The following is a 19,659-nucleotide window of genomic DNA, read 5'->3' on the forward strand; positions in this document are numbered from 1 at the left end:
ACAGATGTTATAGTTGTGGGGTTTCAGGGGGGCGAGAAGGGGTGAGGAAGAAAAGAGGGAGGGAAGGAAGTTTTTACAACATGACTCATAGGTACTCAGTTGAAATCCTGGGTACGTCTTTGTTGGACGTGATGTGAACATGAACTAATTTGGAGATAGGCCTACTTTACTTAAGTATTTGATGCTACTTTGCACGTCTAGCCAACTACGATGTAGAAGTAAATACTAAGTGTAATCCACTATTTAATAACTTTAGTTACTTTGCAGGTTTGGATTAATGATGTGAAATATAATCAACTCTTAAATCAGACTTTAGTTACACCTGGAGTAAATTCACATACCCTGCAGTATAAAGTTATTTAATATAGGCCTAGCTGCACCTTTACCAGCTTTGATGAAGACATCAATGCATTATTATAATAAAAACATGTAATACAGTATATTCTTCTGAAATGGGCCAATCTGCATGATGAGTAGGCTACTTTTACTTTTTAGTACGTCGTTAAGTATATTTTGATGCTAATACTTATTTGCTTTTATTTAAGTAACATTTTGATTGCAGGACCAGGACTTACTTTTAACTGACTATTCCTACACTCTGGTACTTTTATTTTACTTTAGTACAACATCTGAGTACTTCTCCAAACTCTGATGAGCACATGTGTTAATGACTTCTTCTTTTTTTAACACTGACGGTTCGCCAATGTTTAAGACTTATTGCCCTGCCATAAGGCCCAGCTAATTATCCTCTTGGCTATTGACAATGAATTAACTAATTCTAATATTTTATGTTATTTATTTAATTTATAGAAATATCATAAATATTCAATGATTGTAGGGAGTACTTTTAAAAATGTACATTTTATTCCAAATGGTTGGATTCCTATTTGACTAAAAATGCAGTTGTATACTCTGCCTAAGTGGTTAATGCCTTTGTGTAATGCCAACTGATAAAATAAAAAAAAAGATAAATTGAATAAAACTGATACCATTCACCATAAAACAGATACAGACAGTTAACTTGGCATTGATGCCCAACATATGGATTTAGACACACATCTATATTTTCGTTAGACACACTTCTAAAGAAAATATATCCCATTCTCTGTCTGAGTGTGATACCTTAAAGGGTGTGTTGGCATTTTTTAATTGCACAGTAAGATTCAAAAATATAATTCTAATCAAAGCCTCAAATCCTTATATAATAATTCAAGTAAAGGCTGCGGGGGGAACTTCTGTGTAGCAATGCAGGAGGAGTCACCGACTCAAAGGAGACACGGGGAGAGCTGGAGCTTTGATGGCAAACGCTGATGGGTTTATTTGGAGCTTCGGCCGGAGAATTCACAAAACAAGAGTCAGAGGTTCTGACTTCACGACAGAGTTGCCACGTCAATTATGAAGAACTCTACCCCAGACCCATGTATTTAGTCCAGAGAGAATAATCAACATTGTGCATAACAAGATAGAATGATAACACCTCAATCAGCTGACGCCAACAGCCAGGAACAGGGAGACAAAACACTGAGAGCACATCAGCCAAGGTTACAGGTGCGTGTGATCAGTCAGGAGTATGACATGGGTCAAAGTTATGGGCCTTGGAAAATATTTCCCCAACAAAGGCCACGGAAGAAAAAAAACCCGAGCCTACATTTTCCACAATTCAAAAATGTATGTCTTTTAAACTCTACACCTAATGATTGTAACACATCATTATTTTGCGAATGTCAAAATATTCAACAGGATGAATAAAGAATACGATTTAAAAGCATTTAATAATGTATAGCTAGGGCTGTATTTTGTCCATCCCACCAACCCTGTTTTTGAGTCATTGTTTGCTTTTCGAGAGAGATATCAAAGGCCTTAAACTCTTCTTTCTCACACACACAGAGTTTGAGTCCAGGGTTATTGTGACCTTACAGATTCCAGTCAGGAAGACTCAGTCCCTCCCGCCATGTTCTCGTCAACAACAAAAAACTAAACAAATTAGAACAACCCCATCTGCAGCTGTCCTTTAATGAGTTTCCACAGTTTACTCTCTACAGGTCACAGCTTAAACTGGAAAGATTATCTTGCCTTTGCTGCTCTGGCAGCAGATCTTTCCCACCATAAACAGCAGATATCACAACATTTTGGAGGGTGCAGTTGAGGGACGGGAGCCGGAAACTGTATACAGAAGTGTTTGTTCCGAGTCGAAATTCCCTTGAGAGGTCAGAGAGCAAAAACAGACTCACACAGGGCTGCAATACTGTCTCTCTCACACTGGAAAAAGAAACATGTGGTATTGAGGCAATTGTATCCAACAAATGCAACTTTATTTAAGGCTGCTGAAAACTGTTTCTGTTTGAAAGTTTGTAGGCTATTTTCCTTCACTTTGAAGAGTAAATAAGATAGTTTATTTGAATTGCTCAATTATACTTTACAGGTCCAGAACAGCACAAGACAAGTATGTTAGAATCCACACGAGATTAAATCAAAAAAGTTTGTGCTGGTGTTGTCCTCTATTCAACATGAGAATATCTCAATAAGAATTGCTTACTCAGTCTTTTCAAACTGAAATATAAAAACTAAAATCATTGCATGTTGCTGTAGTAATTATCTATTTTAGCAGACACACACAAGATAACAGCAGCTTTAAAATGTGACAATACTGTAGGTACATTTGACAAAGAAATGTTTTTGAAGGAAAATTTCATAATTACGACATTCAATTGACTCAGAGTCTTTTAATTCACCTTCTTTCAACTTCGTTAGCAACTGTTTTTTGTCCATGACAACCTAATAACTTTCCACTAACCCACAATGACTAATATTTCCTGTGTGTTGAGTGCTGCCGCAGCAACTCCCAAGAACATGACGACAATGCCTGTGCTGCTGAGATCATGCTAATCACTTCAGAGCTAAGATGCATGCAAACCGTGTGTGTGTGTGTGTGTGTGTGTGTGTGTGTGTGTGTGTGTGTGTGTGTCTTGCATCTTTTTCTTGCATAAGTCTAAGACTGTTTTTATTACACCACTAAAAGACAAATGAAGTTACCACATCTGTCTCATTTACATGGAATTAGCCTAATTTTAAACTGTCGTTCCAGGAAAGGCGGTTCCCCTTTCCTGGAACCACATCTGGTCATACGATATTTAATGATGAAACCTCTCATAATTTCCTCTTTAGTCATGGCTTTATTTATGTAAACAAATCATATGCAAGTTCTGAGAAAAAAAGCAAAAGTTTGAACACTACTTTATCTCTCACATTTTAATGTAATGTATACAGTTAATGCAACATCTTTTCCAAGCTTGAAAAAAACAACAGCCTGTTAGGATTTGTTCAAACACAAAGGGTGACATTTAAGAGGTACGGCTGCTTTGCAGGACTTCTGAACCTGAAGAGGAGAGACATCTCTCTACAGAAGCAAGGCAGGTTGTCTCTGTTTTCTGGGTGTGTTTAACACTCTGTATGTAATTGTCACACACCAATATTTCATTATTTGTAGGGCTACTTGTTACGCACTATATTAACCTTCAAATGTGTGTGTGGTATGTGAAGAAAGGTTTTTTACAGGCTCATGAAAGACTGAGAGAGTACCTCTGGCCAATTAGAAACTGGTTGTCACTTCTGAACATCAGAGAAAATTGAAAAACATAAACCTTCATCAGCTTCCTTGCCTTGTGTCTCTGTTCGGACATATTTAGCACATACATAAACAGTCGTACTTTCAATCTTCTGAACTAGCATTTGAAACTTCAGTTGACAATGAAAGGTGTTCTGCTTTTTAAAATGTCTGTATCCAGATGCACTGTAACTCATGGTAGCAGAGAAAATTAATTCTGGACCCCTCTGACAATGTACCGTCAAACAACAACAAAACGCATGTGTCCCTGTGATAATAAAATACTTTTAAACTATGAAAATATTGATATTTCTTTCTGATGCAATCTATCAAAAAAAAACTCTGCAGGAATTCATAAAATACAGTACTAAACAAGTTAAGATTACGGTGCTTTTTTTCATTTATTTTAATTATTAGAAAAATAGATTCTGTCAGGAAGTAAAGAAGAAACTTCCAATAAGTGTGTGTCTTTGCATGATCGAGTGAATCATCAGTGAGTGGTTCCCGGCAGCAGCTCGGCCTCACAGGCGAACAGCTCCTTGTAGAGAGGAGGGAACAGAGAGTGAGCGGTGAGTGGGTAACGCTGACTGAACCAGCGCAGCTTCTCCATGTGCAGACTGCACAGTGAACGCAGCACTGCCATCCTCTGGTACAGCTGCAGGGAGGACACACACACACAATCAGATTTCTATTACAGTGAGGAACACTCAGGAAGAAGAATAAGAGAAAGAGAACTCAGCCCGGTACTGAGGCATGTACCTTGTGCATTAGACTTTCTTGGTTGTCTCGGTGAAGAATGTGTGTCAGTCCAAACTCCACGCTTCTTTGCACTCGCTGAACTCTGCTTCTGTCCTCCAGACACGGACGCTCTGCACAGAAAGACGAAAAAAATTGTTTTAGTTTTTAAACCCTTAACATACATTAAAATGGACCTACATACATATATTACTGGTTCCCAATGTTGCCTGTTATTATAACCATGTCCATTTAAAGCCACTAGGGGGCAGAGAGGCCGATTGTATGGGAATGAATGAAGGCGAAAACACATGTGGTGGATAAAGGCTAAAAGGTTTATTTCTGATGTCATTTTTTTAAATTAAACCTGAATGCTGAGAAGCTTCTTTAACAATTGGATTATACTTGGCAAGAATACATTTCATTTAATTTCATACAAAACACATTTTCTGCAATATTGATAAAAATGGTGTCTGTTATTAGATAGATTTAGACTAAAATCAATAAATTACATTCTGAACAATCTCAAAAATATGACCCCAACATTGAATCATCAAGAACCATCCATGTTAATCTGAAAACATAGAGAAGGATACATGTTGCCAGATGTTGCCTGTTGGTAACCAACTGTAGGTTCTGTATCGTCTTCCCATTTTTCTATGTTTCAGATCTGAGGGAATAACAATCTACATAATTGAAAGACAGGGGAGTTGGTCTTACCTGTGTTGATCAGCACCAGAGCACTGAAGAGAGCGATCTGCTGCTCAGTGAGCTTTAGAGCACACATATCATGAGCGAAGTCAAACACTGCTGTGATTAAATCACCACATGCTGCAAGATAAGAAACCACAGAGCATGATAAATCATCAAATATTTATATATTCTGTTCAGTGCACATTTGGTTTCAGAACTGCCTTTGTGCTTCAGGTTTGAGCAGCGTGTAAGGAACTACTCACCCAGAGACTTGAAGACTTCAAGTCCAGCAAATTTCCCATCGAAAAAGACGGTGTTGTTCTCTGTGTTGAAGTAGCGACACATCCGGACTAGAACCACCTCCATGGAGCCTGATTGAAGAGAAAAGAAAAGAGAAGTTAAATCTATTTCTGATATTGATGAAGGTGAAGGGGACTTCTTGTTTGTGTCAGGGAAACTCACCGGTCTTCAGGAGAGCAATCTGGTCGTTCTGGCTGAGCATACGAAAACCTGGGATGTGTTTTGCAAACTCCACCACGTACTGCACGGCATCAGTCAGTCGGATGGCACAGTGCTGCCACATCTCATCCACCGACTGGGAGTGGGGATAAGAAATCAAATAAAATGTTGGTTCAATATTTAAGGGTACGTTTATTTCAAGATAAAAATTCAAATCAATCTAAAGAAAAAGTGACTCAGATTTGAACTCATCCTAAATGTTAATGTCCTTTGATCTGATCAACCATAGCAAGTTTCAGTATTTTTACTCTGTATTTGTTAAATATGATACAAAATGTGCTTAAAAGACAATAAAGTAATTAACATTAAATTGAACATACTACTCCTGTGTGATCAAAGAGGGAGGAATGGTACAAGTTTTCTGTTTGATGAATCAAAAGTAGCTTTAACCTCAAGCCTTCTTAAATGGCATGTTTTGTTCTGAGATACGAGAGTAAGAACTGAGAATTGTAAAACAGTCATCAGGCTGGTTTACTTTGCTCTGGTAGACTTGGATCTCCTCTCTGCTGAGCACTTTCCATCTGAGAGCCTGCAGCTCCTCCAACCTGTACTGAGTGGTCTCTCTGTGGGAGCGCACGATGCTGGCACACAGCTCATCTGAAAATCAAAGAAAGAAGCTCCTAATAAATATAAAAAATCAATACAGTCAACACACATTAGCCCACTGTGCTGTTTGCTCACCGACGTTTCTCAGAGAGTGAGGATAGATGCTGTAAGGATCCTCCAGAGGGCTGTAGGGGTGAATCGCCACCAGATCATGAGGCGGCTGTCTGGAGTCAAATCCTGACATGAGAAAGGAAAAGACAAACGAGGAATAAGCACAGGAGGATGAAGGCATCGGAACACAGAGACATTGGTACACACAAGTGTCTCACCTCTTATCTCAGGGTGTCCGCTGTTGTCTCCCCTCCCCTGGGATCTCAAGGTGGGGGACACAGCGGAGCCTCGGTAGATCATACCAGACACCTGGGACTCGTTGGGTGAGCACAGCAGGTAAGGGTGGACATCAGCGGTGTAGGACAGCAGCTCGGGATCCCCGCTGAAGGAGTAGGCGGAGGCCATGGGCTGAAGGAGCTGCGCTGAGCGGTCTGGACGGGCCTTGGTGGCGAAGGACAAGAGAGACGGGGCGTCTTCCTGGAGCTGCTGCTGCTGCTGCTGCTGCTGCCGGTGCCGCTCCACTTCAGCTATCAGAGAGTCCCGCTGACGTTTGGACATCCGCCCGAATTTCACAGCTGAGGAGGACAAACACATGAACACATTGAAATAAAAAAAATGCTGTGAGTGAAGAAGATAGTTTATCCATTTGTGTGTCTCACCATCTCTGCTCATGCCCTGTGCCAAGCACTTCTGCAGGCGGCAGTGTTGGCAGCGGTTGCGGCTGGCCCGGTCGATCTGACAGTTGTTCTGCCTGGAGCAGGAGTAGGAGACAGTGGGCAGCTGGCTACGCCGGAAGAACCCCTGAGGAGGGAACCAGGTACCAAGTGGTTAACAGAGCCCAACAGAAACTTTGATGCAGATACAAATATTGATAATCATGATTTACAAAAATATGATATATCAGCCAACAGTTTTTCACCTCCGCAAAACATTATAAAAAATGATCCCTTTATAAAAAAAATTAAATGTACTTTCTGATGAAGAAGCCATTTAACATTACTGTGTTTCTAAATAACATCAAACTCATTTTGGACATTTCTTTACTCACTTTTCTTGTTTGTTATCATCCCAAATATACTATGCAGAATTAAAAAACATCACCAAATAATATTAGCCGATACGCCAGGCTAGCTCGAACGATTCATTTTCAAAGAATAATTCCATTTGGCACGTAGACTTTTTTTCTGTATTTTTGAAAGTTAAATAAAAAGATTGATACGACTCTCATCTGTCAATGTCAACATCCTAAAGTCTAAAGGAGGAAATAGCAAACCCCGATCTGGCAATCAGCAGGACTCCAAGATGTAACTGCCCTGAGTTAAGTAATAGTACGACACATAAACCTTTTTAAAATCATATGGCGTTGTTTTCAGACTTCAGGTGTGTGTACAGATTAACCTAAGGAGCTGGTGTATTCGAGGTATTCGAGGTGGTGTATTCGAGGTGTTGACAGGTGAATTGTTGTAAGGTTAGCTGTTTCATCCACAGTTGTTATGGTAAGATAATCCAACTTCATATCCAACAGAAAAACATGGTTTTTAATGGCCTCATCTAATTCTCTAGACTGTTGTTCCTAGTATGTCAAATGTATGTGTGTTTGTGTGTTTACAGTAGCTATGTTGTTCATCTCACCTTGCAGCCTTCACAAGTGATGACTCCATAATGGACTCCAGAGGACTTATCCCCACAGATCTTACAGGGAATAATTTCAATCTGGGCTGAAACACAGAAGAAAAAGCATTTACTGTATGTCAACATTTTAAAGTTCAGCCACCTCACACCCACATTACATTTTAATCAGCAGCTTAACATTTTGAAAAAAGCTTAAAATGTCTCAATTAAATTAAACAACACAAAAGCTTGTTCTTTAAAATAATATTGAAAATGATCGTTTTCTGATTCAAAGATAATTTGAAAACCCATATATCACCAATCTTAACTTATCACACAGCTTCTAAAGAGGTGAAATATGCCAATAAACATCATAATGCTTAATTTTTGTACCCAAATTGGTCCATTGCAAAGCGATTCCCACCGTGAGAACTTAAGTGAGGCTGTACTTCCCCTTAAACATCTATCAACTGTTGTGGGCCCAACGAGAACCAAAGGTATTTTCCTCTTAAACACCTCCTGTCTTAATTAATAATAATGAACAAAATAACATCAAATACGGCGAGCATTTTTCTGAGGACGTGGAATATTTGCAAGTGGAGAAAGACGGAGAAGACGAAGGTGTCAACCTCAGAGTCCTTTCAAGTGGTTGACTGGCTTCTTTTTCACTCTGACTGTCCCTCTTTCATGTCTTTCACTGTCTTTCAAAAATCCTTCTCTATCTCGCTCATAAGTTACAGCTGCCAGTAATGAACTCTCTCTACCTTCATCACTGCCAGTAACAGCCCTCCCTCCTCTCACCCCTGCCCCTGATCTATGCAACTCTCACGCCCATCAGTCTCTTGCTTAGTGGCGATTTTTGTCATAATCGGATGTCCTTTGATTCATTAAAGAATCACACATGTCTAGACACCATTGTTGGGGGCAGGTGTGAACAGTTTTTTTTAGTATATCCTGACAATCATATGTCCAATTCAAGTAATAAGGACTGTGTATTTGCAATATACAACACATTTAACATTATATGGGGACACATCAAACAGTATTGTACTTTTTTACGTAGTAGTATTTTTGTTTCCGTGCATAACTGTGTCAGATTTTCTCACGAGTGTGTGTTAGTGTGTCAGTGTGTGCCCTCTTTATCTGGTGCCACAGGGATCACCTGAAGGCTCCAGGAGGACAGCCAGTCTGGGGTGAAATGCACTTTTTAAGTATCACGTAGAGTTCACACATGTGTGATGAAACAGAAATGAAAATTGAGATTGCTGCTGCAAACAGAGCTGATTAATTGACCTCAAGATTCACCATGATAAGGATTACAGTATTTCACAAATTCAACTGTCAGTAATCATGACTGGATCATTTGGGTAAAAGAAACTCAGCTGAAACACTTCCTGCAATCTTAATATCATAAAAATCAGATATCATATAAAGTCATGCGATAAAAGTAGCTGACTTGTGATTATGATTGCGTGCAGGGGAGCATGAGTGGTCTCTGCAGGTTTTTTTTCCTCGCAATTTCAGTTCTGATTGTCAACCTCAAAAAAACAGGAAATCCACAGTGACCCACAACCTTTCACTGATCGCACACGTACTCACACAAAAAACAACAACACACACACACAGCAATCACATACATTTCTCATTCATGGACTTTCCATGCAATCATAGCTCTTAAATATGAAATATATGACAACCCAACCACACACAGCACAGTATGTAAAGCAGCATCAGATTTACAAATTACACACACAGGGAATCTGCCTTTTATTGGCCTGTGAGAATCAAGACACCTTTATCTAGAAAGTAAGTGGAAATGAACAAAACTTCTTTGGGCTTTTTTTTCATGGTCTCACCTTGTTATCTCCAGCCACAGACTCAGACCAATCAAAGCCAACATCTCTTAGTGTGTGAGTGTAGTGATGAAATACTGAAAAATAACTAAACCACCATTATTTCTTCTGATAGCGGGTTCTTTTTGTGACAAAGAATGGGGTTATTGTGTGTTTCAGACAATATGACTGAAAAACGGTGCCTATTTTACAATTACATGCAAGTTTAATTTCTTTTTTCACCAAAATTGCGAATGCACTAAATGGTTTATGTTGATTTACCATCATGTGGCAGACCTAGCATTAACTAATTATTCAAGTAAAAATAGGTTTTTCTGTAGATTGTATTTACTCAAACAATATTGAAGATTCATTTAGCTACCAATGTCCAAGCAACACTTTTAGTTTCAGTGGCATTATGTCATGTTTTACAATATCTCTTGTTAAACCCTCAACATTTTATATTTCCGCTCTGTTTCAGTAACGCTCTTTCTACAGTATGAAACCAACCATAAACATGCCACACTAACCTGTATTAACATCTACTAAATTCTGCAATGAGATTTCAACGAAACAACCAATCCAATCAATTTCAAAGGTTCGTAAAATCGACATTGTTAAGAAGAGAAGATGATTGATTACAGTAGGTGTGCGGTGGTGGAAATGTTCTGGTTTGATGTCAAAATAAAAGAGTGCCCTCCCACGCTTCCGCATGCAAAGTGTAGCAAGACTCTGCTACACAGAGACGGACTGATTTACGTGTTTTGATGAGCATTTAGTTTAGTTTTTGGGTTATCAATGACTTGAAAAGGACACTCGTTTAGTCGTAGTACAAACAGCAGAAGCTTTTGTGTATTACAGCAAATATAGATAATGAAAGAATCACAGGTGACTCTTGAACAACTTCCTGCTGGACAATCGCTTTGGCTCCCAATTTTTGTAATTCTCAAGCACTTCAATGAGACGATAAAGTATGACAAATCGCACCAGATAAAACTGAAATGCAATACAAATCTATATGCCGTATACCTCTAATATATAGGGCAATCATAAGAGAAAAAAGATAAACAAAGAAAAAGGTTTGATGTCTGGATTTTATCCTAGAAAGCGTGTGTGAGTACATACTTTTGAGTTTGTGTGAGTTGGTGTGTGAGTTGGTGTGTGTGTGTGTGTGTGTGTGTGTGTGTGTGTGTGTGTGTGTGTGTGTGTGTGTGTGTGTGTGTGTGTGTGTGTGTGTGGGGGGGGGGTTATAGATTGCTTATCTCAACTCTTCATTCTCTGCAAAAATCAACTCGTCAGCAGTTCTTTGCACTGTAAACGAAAAAAAAAAAAAAAAAATGTTCCTCTGACGGAAACTTTCATTTGGTACATACGCAAACAAACTTTGTAAATACACATCACATCCTCAGACACGCACGCACGTACGCAGGCACTTTGTTATTTATACGTTTTATGGGCTACTTTAATTCATATAAATTACAATTTTAAGTATCTTGCTGTGGCATTTTAATATAAAAGGTATACATTTTACTAATACATCAAACGCATGCTTTTAACATTTAAAAATATAGCAGATTATAGTTACATTTTGTATCAAATCTTTACATTTAAATGAATTGGTTCTGAAGTGGAAAAGGGAAAATGATATGTAAAATCTTTCAAATGAACCCTGACTTAATGAATCAAATTTTTATATTTCTGGCAGAATAATTTTTCCTTAAAGGGAAAACCTTAATATAAGAAATATCTTAACCAATGGCAAAAAGTACAAATACATTACATACATTATTTTTTCTAACAGGGTATTTTTTAATTTAAAGTATTTCTTGAAAATCTCCTGTATTTAATATTTAGCTACTTTATATTTCAGGTTGCATCACAACGGTGACTGCAGATATACGGGTGATAAATATCTTTAGGTTGTTATCAAACTGTGCTGGTTGTCATATAAACTCATTCACTACTGAGTTTCGTTCATTATTTGACAACAACAAAGAGAGCATCTTCCTACAGAATCTGAGAGAAGGGGATTTATAATCTTAACACCAATTTGCATCAGACTTACCATGTCTAACTTTGAAGTGCAGGCTGAACATGGGGCTGTTAAAAGGAGACACACGTATGAATCAGCTCATGTTGTATTTCTTTAACCATATTTTGGGGGGAATGTGTCACCTGCGATTTTGATGTAAGCTTTGATCTCAAGCCAACCGCTTCTGCTTTGGAAGTGCAGAGGAACAAGGAAATCCTCTCAGATTAAGAAACTGTAAGAATCCCCGAACTCAACAACAAAGCCATATGAAAAGTGTGTGTGCGTAAATTGTGACGGCGTCAAGCCCACTGTGAGTGTGTAACATTTACATAATGAAATGTTTGCTGTTGAAGAGAAGACACAGAAGTTCAAATGTGTCTGCGATGGGAGCCTCTCTTTCACACACTATTCACACACAGCTGCAGTGCTGAGATATGCTATATCTAGACTCCATCTAAAAAGCAGCTGCGGATCAGTGTGTGCTTCTGTATCTATACGTGTGTGTCTGTGTGTGTGTGTGTGTGTGTGTGTGTGTGTGTGTGTGTGTGTGTGTGTGTGTGTGTGTGTGTGTGTGTGTGTGTGTGTGTGTGTGTGTGTGTTCGCATGTTGCAAGACAGAAAGAGTGTATCATTGTTTGTTTCCTTATCTTCTCTACCTGTTTTTGTTTTTTTAAATGACTATGAATAAAAAATCATTGCAAAAGAAATCATTCTAAATGTTTGACAATAATATGAGCATTTCCTCTGCATCCTGTATGTTTCTGAGGTCAGTCCATTCAAACTGACACACTGCAGTCATGAAGCATCCTGCTTTCCTGTTTCTTTCGGTTGCACTTTGGTAAGATTTCAGTATTCGCTATAGAGTTTGCAACATTTAACAAACCTTAACTTGAATTTTAATTTGTGTAATTTTTCAATTATACCACTTATGATGGATATATGATGACTCTAAACAAAAGGTGTTTTGCACATCAATATAAAAAGTATATACATTTGAACTTAAGGCACTTATTACACTTGTCTCTTAACATATAGAGGCAGCTAAGCTTCTTGCCCGTGCTGTATGTGGGAGGCAGAGGGAAGAAATATCTGAGACATGATTCAAATCTTATATCCATCAAAGGGTTTGAGTCATGTTACCAAACCATAAAACTGAAACACGTATTGATGTGAACGCATCAAGAACTCTGGAGATTCAGTTAAGTTTCAAAACAAATAAAAACATTGGCCTTCATAAGGTGAAAATTGAACTGATTGCAAAAGTATGTGTGTATTTTAAGTAATATGACACAGAACTAATACAAAACATGTCTGATTAATCAATAAAAAATGAATAAAAACAAAGCAGAGAGGGCTGAATATATGTAAAAATGTGTGAACATTTGAATGAAGTTCAACCCAGGGATAAATTAAATGAAAAGCGTAAACCATAATTAAAATGCTTAATCCCACGTCCATGCAAAGTGAAACAAAGACATTAAAAGAGGTCAACATGTTTGAAGTGCAAGATTACCCAGTTATTTCAGAGATTTGATAAAAGCACAAAAAGATAAAGCTATTTCAACTTTAAGGTGAAACTATAAAACATATAAAGCATCTTCATAACAATATGGTGCATTAGAAGCATCACGTCACAGTTATACAATCACGTTGGATAAACTATGAAATGAGGATGGGTAGATGAGAAACTTTGACCTAAAAACATAAATAATAAAATATATTGATTGGACGGCCAACACACACACACACACAAACACACACACACACACACACACACACACACACACACACACACACAGACAACAAGCCAAAGAACTTCATCCCTACCTCGCATCATCCTCACTCCTCCACTTGTTCAGACGTTTGTCCCACTTTCACAAACTCACTTGTCCTCTCACTTTGTCTAACAATACTTGACACACTTTTTTCCACGCAACTTATTCCCTCAGTATTTCTTCTCTTTGTCGTTCGTCCTTTTGCGAGTCAGGTTGGGTGCTGTGCTCACTGCAGCTTCAGCACACACATTCAGACTTTTGAGTGTCACCGCCTCACCTTCCTTGTGATGCGTGTGTGTGTGTGTGTGTGTGTGTGTGTGTGTGTGTGTGTGTGTGTGTGTGTGTGTGTGTGTGTGTGTGTGTGTGTGTGTGTGTGTGTGTGTGAGGGGGGGCAACACAGGTGCAACACACAGCACACACACTATGCTGCTAATGGCCCAACTCCAGCGACACCACAGTGCGTGTATTTGCTGTACAGGTGCAACATGTTGTATGTTCAGTAACTACGAAGTTAACCACAAATGCATGCACAAATATCTAGCACAAACATAAGCAATGTCACTATCACACACACACGATAACAAAAAATGTATAGAGAACTTACTCAAATGAGTCTTCTTGGACACGACTCCTTCTGAGGGAGAAACATCTCAGTTAGTAACTTTAAAACTACACGACACTTACGGTACTGTAAATGTAAGTATAACTACAAGCTGAGCATCCAGTAGAATAATTGACACACAAAAACACAACATGCAGTGTACTTATGAGCTTTACAGATTACACTTTAAATTCAGGCTAACCCCCAAACTGAACCCAGGGCTCAATGGCACACATGTTCATAAAGAGGGTTCAATCTGCCCATGTTACAAAGAAGCAAGGTTTATATACTGAAGTACTTGCTATATTTATTTAAAAATGTGTTTTGCTACTTTGCATTTCACTACACTATTTCACAACATTTCAGGAAGAAATGAATACCCAAAACTCCAAATCTAAAGCATAAAAGTAGTGCCTACACAATAGTTGTTTGATAATATAATATTACAATAACAGGGGGTGTTTCGATAATACCATTCATTCTGAAGTGTGTATTGTTGCCAAAACCTCTGCTACTATTTTGGAATATAATACTTTTACATTTTTGGAGTTTGTTCATAATCTTTTGTTATTTTGTATTAATATTTGTTTCTGAATTTTGTGAATACTTCTCTCCCACTAAATCATGCACTGTAGCATGGTTAGCTCGGCATCAAATCCTCATGTTTACAATAGTTTAAATTATTGTAATTTTAGAATAAATTAAAACCTATTACATTTGCAAATGAGTATCTAAATCCTGAAATACACTGATTTAGATTTGAATCAAGGGACTAAATTAGCTATGAAAAGTGTTTTGACACAACTGCTTCAACATACAGATATAAACTCCTCATTAAATGCTTGATGGCAGTTTCGCTCAGGGTTTTAAGAATGCATTACTTTCTTTGTATTTGTTTCCAATGTAAAAAAAACCTGTGGACAGATAAGAAGCCCTACTGATAACATAGAGGTTCAATTAAAGAATTCCTTTTCACAATGAAAAGTGTGACTCTTTGGCAACCACACACACACACACACACACACACACACACACACACACACACACACACACACACACACACACACACACACACACACACACACACACACACACACACACACACACACACACACACACACACACACACAGGAGATAAAGGCAGAGGAAAGTGGGTGTCTGTGAAGCAATATGTGCTCTTTTTTTGTCTACCTGTTTGACCACAATTGTGAGAAAGTCTGAATTGCAGTGAGTGTGAGTAAACTTGCAGAGGGGCAATTCTGAGCTATGGGGTTTATTTCAGGAGTTGTGTGTGCGCGTCTGCGTGTGTGTGAGACAGAGATGTTTGAAGGCAGTGGAGATAAGTATCAATGGAAGACGTAGAGCTAGCCGGTCTTTGTCTGGTGTCACATCAGGCCCTCTGTGGTTTCCACTGTTTTCCTCCCCTCATCAAATCAGTTTTGCTTCATAAGCAGAAAGCAAGGAAAGAAAGCAGAGCAGTGCACACACACACGGAAAAAAGTAAATAAATGTCAAGCCCAAGTGAGGGTTTGATAAGTAAAAAGATTTATGTTGGATGAAATCGTACTCTAATTATTATTTTCTTTTAATCCAATTTTTTTTTTTAACCTTTCAAAAGTTATTATTTTAAAGAGTTTCAAAGGCCTTGCATCCATATAGTTGTGTTAGTCAGTTATGTAAATACACAACTGCATGCATAGGCATTTACTGTGGTAAGTTACACACTTACTAAAAAATAATTAAAAGTAATCCGCAGTACACTGAATTTTGGCCAATGCTCATTTCTGAAATGTGGTGTTAATGATTTCTAGTTATTAAAGTTGATGGTAATGGAACAGAAAAAGGTTAGCGGTCGGTGGCTAGAGGTGAGGGGGAAAACATATGCAATCAGCAGCATCGGCTTTTAAACAAACTAACTAAATGTGACATAGCATGCACACGTGACAAGACACACCTGTCAGCCAAGCCGTCAACCCCACACAGTTTTAACAAACAAACACACACACAAACACGCACGCACGCACACAAATACTCACTGTAAACGACTGTGCTGATTACAGAGCCACAAACATCAACTCCACTCATCAGTCAGAAACTCACTCTCTTCTCTGCACTCTAACATCTAAGCTGACTGCTGAAGTGACAGTTGCTGCGTTACATAACAGCGCTGAAGACCACTGAACCCTGAGAGCAGGCCGACAGCTTGGCCTTATTATAAACCATGACATACAGCACAGAAAAATACAATATTATAATATAAACAATATTTAAAAAATCCTATAAATACTCTCCAACTTCATGCCAGTGTAAAAAAATTAGTGTAGAAGAAGTCAAAGCTATAACAAGGTTAATAATAAATGTTTATAAAAACAACAAACGGAATACATAAAAAGGACAATATAAACTATGTTTAGGGCAACCCTTATAAAAAAGGTAGGGTGATGACCAAAAGAGAAACTAACCTCAAATCTATGGCACTAACAAAGCTGTCTGAAGGTGTTGAATCATTAAGAAGCCAGAAATGTAGCTCAGAACTAACTGCTTACAAATGAAGAAAAGCCACCATAAAACGTTAAAGCACACTGCTCCAGATGCGAAGAAATACAAGCCGGATTCATCGTTTTAAAATGAATAGAAATAGATGTTGTGGAATGTCTTGCAGAAAACATTACACCGTTTATTGGCCTAAAAATGACTGACCGTTCGTTAAAACATCTATACCAATTTATTTTAAAGGAAATCATGATTGTGAATGATAAATAAGTATTTTTTAGAGAGGCTAGAGGCTTGATATCACAATGAACACGGATATTAAGTTTACAAATCACTGCAGAATAAAAGAGGAAAAGACCTAGGATAGATCCCTGAGGGACACCAGAGACAGTTGGTATCCAATAATGAACGGAAGCATGTTTACTCTACAGACAGGAGGAAATGCAATGTGGAGCAGTGCCAGAGATTCAAACCCAGCGCTCGAGAAAAATGAGCAGACACCCACAACAGCCACTAAAACCAAAAATTACCTTAAGAAGAGCCATCTCAGCTAAATGGAAAACTGTGCAACCACACTGAAACTTCACTTTAACCAGATTGAAACGCCATTACAGCAATTCCAGTATCTGATAAATTAGCTGATGTTGTTCTTTTACAAATATCTTCAACCTCCTGTGTAGCTCTAAGGTTGTTCAAATGTTTTTTTCCGTAGTATCGGGTCAGTATCCTGTATAACGTGGTTCCAGCTCCGGATGTCTTATACATGATTTAAAATAAAATGGCCAAGAAAATTGTCTGACACATTTGGTACAACCGGAATCCCTTACATCTCATCTTCATAATTTAAAATAAAATGATCTTGGCTTGAACAAAAAAAAAAAGCATTTACAAAGGTTTGGCTTTAAAATAATGCAGTAGAACTTAATCTGGTTGGGCTTAGATAGGAAATGGACCTGCAGGATTCTTGCTTTTGAGTTGGTTTCTTCATGGATGAATGTACTTATTGTCAGCTAAATTAATGTAATGCAATGACATCACTCACCCATGGCAGGGGAGTTAAGTTTAAGGAGTTTAAAAGCAATTTAGTTATGATATAAAACAAACCTTTGTTTACCTCTAGTACAATTGAGTATCTAACCACATTTTAATAAAAAATGTAAAATCTCTACCACTTGACAAGATACAAAAAATGCTTTGGACTATAGTAGGAGTGTTGCAATATACCGGCATTGACAATAACCATTATAATAAACATTTTAATATTTGTCATGTTAATAATACACATGATAAAATCGTGTAAATAATCCAGCTCTTATTCATTTATGTTTCCTTCGCTCATGCTTTGTCTTTCTCCCCCACATACAAATAAGAAGAAACACGTTTTTTTCAAAAGTTGTTGTATTGAGAATTATTTTGGCCATGATGATTGTGCAGTGAAAATCCAAGATTGTGAAATCATTATTTTGGACAATATTAATGAATATTCCTTATGGTTTGCATGCGTTCATATTTTTTACTCTGGTTCTCTCTGTTAACCTCAATCTTTTGTCTCTTTATCTATATCTTTTGGTACTGTAGTATCACCAAATCACTATATTAATGTCAAAATAAATGACTTTTTATTAACAAACGAAGCTGGAAAATTAGCGTAATTGCTGGTGTGCACTGTCGAATGAATAACATCTAGAATGCGGGACGATTTAATTGAGTGTGATCCTGCTATCTTAACTCAAGCTAGATGTTGCTACTACACTGTAAAAAAAATACACTTTATTTTTCTTCAATGTGCCTTTCTCATCCATTGGTGAAGCTCTGCAGGTAAACTCTAGCAAATGCTTGAGATTATAGTAGGAAAGGTGTTCAATGGGCTTCTGGAAGAGGGACAATGTGTCTTGATCAAGTGACTGCAAGTTTGATTTTAGCCGAGGAGAGGCTTTGAATAGTAATGCATTGACCAAAAACAGAAGCAAAAATAAGAAGTAATCCCTAAGGATTACTCCGGCTTACTGCCATTCTTACCCACTCGCAGCACCTTAACCACACTGCAGTGAGAGGGATGAGGAGGGTTAAACAGGTGAAGATGAATGTGAGTGGAGAGAAAGTGAACAATGAGACATGGGACGACCAGCCAGTTTAGGAAAAGGTAAGCAAAGTGAGATACAGAAGGAGGAGATAAATGTGGGTGGGAGTGGACAAAGCATGGCATGCTGGGAGATAAGGCTTGCTTTATGTCAAAGAGAGAGGACATGAAGACAAAATGTAACACTGCAGTGTAAATATAAAAGAAGAAATCAGCTATTAGCCGCTAAAACACCATATGCTACATCCAGGGGCAAAACAGTTCACAAAGCCCAGACATGCTGCAGAATAAACCTCTGTGATGGATCCCCGGCCTTACCTCTTTTGATGGGGCTGTCAGTGGGGGGCACGTCGAGCTCCTCATATTCCATAACTCTCCTGTCAAAACACTGGGTGGTCCTACACACTCTCCTCTCTCACAGACACACACACAAACCCCTGGCAAGTCAGTTTATTTTGAACACCCACTGCCGCCATTAGACTAAGACGGTAACGTGACAAAACTCGAGCTCATACTACCTGTTGGTTGCTCTAGCGCCCGGGCCGGCGCAGGCATTTGAAAACATGCACTGCCATCTCGCCTCCTTCCTGTCCTTACAGTGGGACCCAGAACTCGGTCGTCATCTTGTTACCCCTCTCTGTCAGCCTCCCTTTTTGTTCGAAAGTACACCTCCTCATGTGTGGTTATTTTTGAAATAATCTAATTCCCCCCGAGGCAGCAGCAGCAGAGGGGAGAGTGCAGCTGGACCGGCCGGCCGTTCACAAGCCGCGCGCCCCGGCCTCCCCCTCCCAGCGCGCTCCGTGTGCCCTGACCGTCCCGGGCTGGAGAGAGTTATGTCACCGGCTGTTACGTAATAGCAGCGGATCGGGTTTTGCTCTGTTGTGCTCAGTGGAGAAATATAATCCCATGGTGCTGCCACACATTTCCGCCACACTAATCGAAAAAAAGTACAATGCATAGAGAAGACACTTGAATGCAGGTCTGGCCTTTTACTTCAATGTTCACAGTAACAGCAACATGAAAAACAA

The 19,659-nt window shown here is 38.7% G+C and overlaps 1 protein-coding gene across 1 annotated transcript; it reads right to left on the bottom strand.

Moving 5' to 3' along the window:
• Positions 1-4,908: 4,908 nt before the first annotated feature.
• rorc (RAR-related orphan receptor C) lies at positions 4,909-19,426 on the bottom strand. Its single transcript, XM_010787046.1, has 12 exons — positions 19,150-19,426; positions 18,950-19,045; positions 14,062-14,091; positions 7,841-7,926; positions 6,868-7,009; positions 6,427-6,783; positions 6,233-6,334; positions 6,027-6,148; positions 5,495-5,627; positions 5,296-5,403; positions 5,060-5,170; positions 4,909-4,913 (listed from the first exon to the last, which is right to left on the bottom strand). The coding sequence occupies exons 1-12, from the start codon at positions 19,184-19,186 to the stop codon at positions 4,909-4,911; spliced, it is 1,329 nt and encodes a 442-aa protein (XP_010785348.1). The 5' UTR covers positions 19,187-19,426.
• Positions 19,427-19,659: the final 233 nt, after the last annotated feature.

Source organism: Notothenia coriiceps, unplaced genomic scaffold, assembly GCF_000735185.1.
Source record: "Notothenia coriiceps isolate Sejong01 unplaced genomic scaffold, NC01 NC01_scaffold00029967, whole genome shotgun sequence".
NCBI classification, from domain to species: domain Eukaryota; kingdom Metazoa; phylum Chordata; class Actinopteri; order Perciformes; family Nototheniidae; genus Notothenia; species Notothenia coriiceps.

What these genes read in the sequence shown, in the direction of transcription:
- rorc (XM_010787046.1), bottom strand. Translation starts at nt 19,186, where the DNA reads ATGCCTGCGCCGGCCCGGGCGCTAGAGCAACCAACAG. An exon ending in GGCGCTAGAGCAACCAACAG is followed by an intron (nt 19,046 to 19,149) that starts GTAGTATGAGCT and finishes TGTGTCTGTGAG; the next exon opens with AGAGGAGAGTGTGTAGGACC. An exon ending in GATTGCTCTCCTGAAGACCG is followed by an intron (nt 5,404 to 5,494) that starts GTGAGTTTCCCT and finishes CTCTTCAATCAG; the next exon opens with GCTCCATGGAGGTGGTTCTA.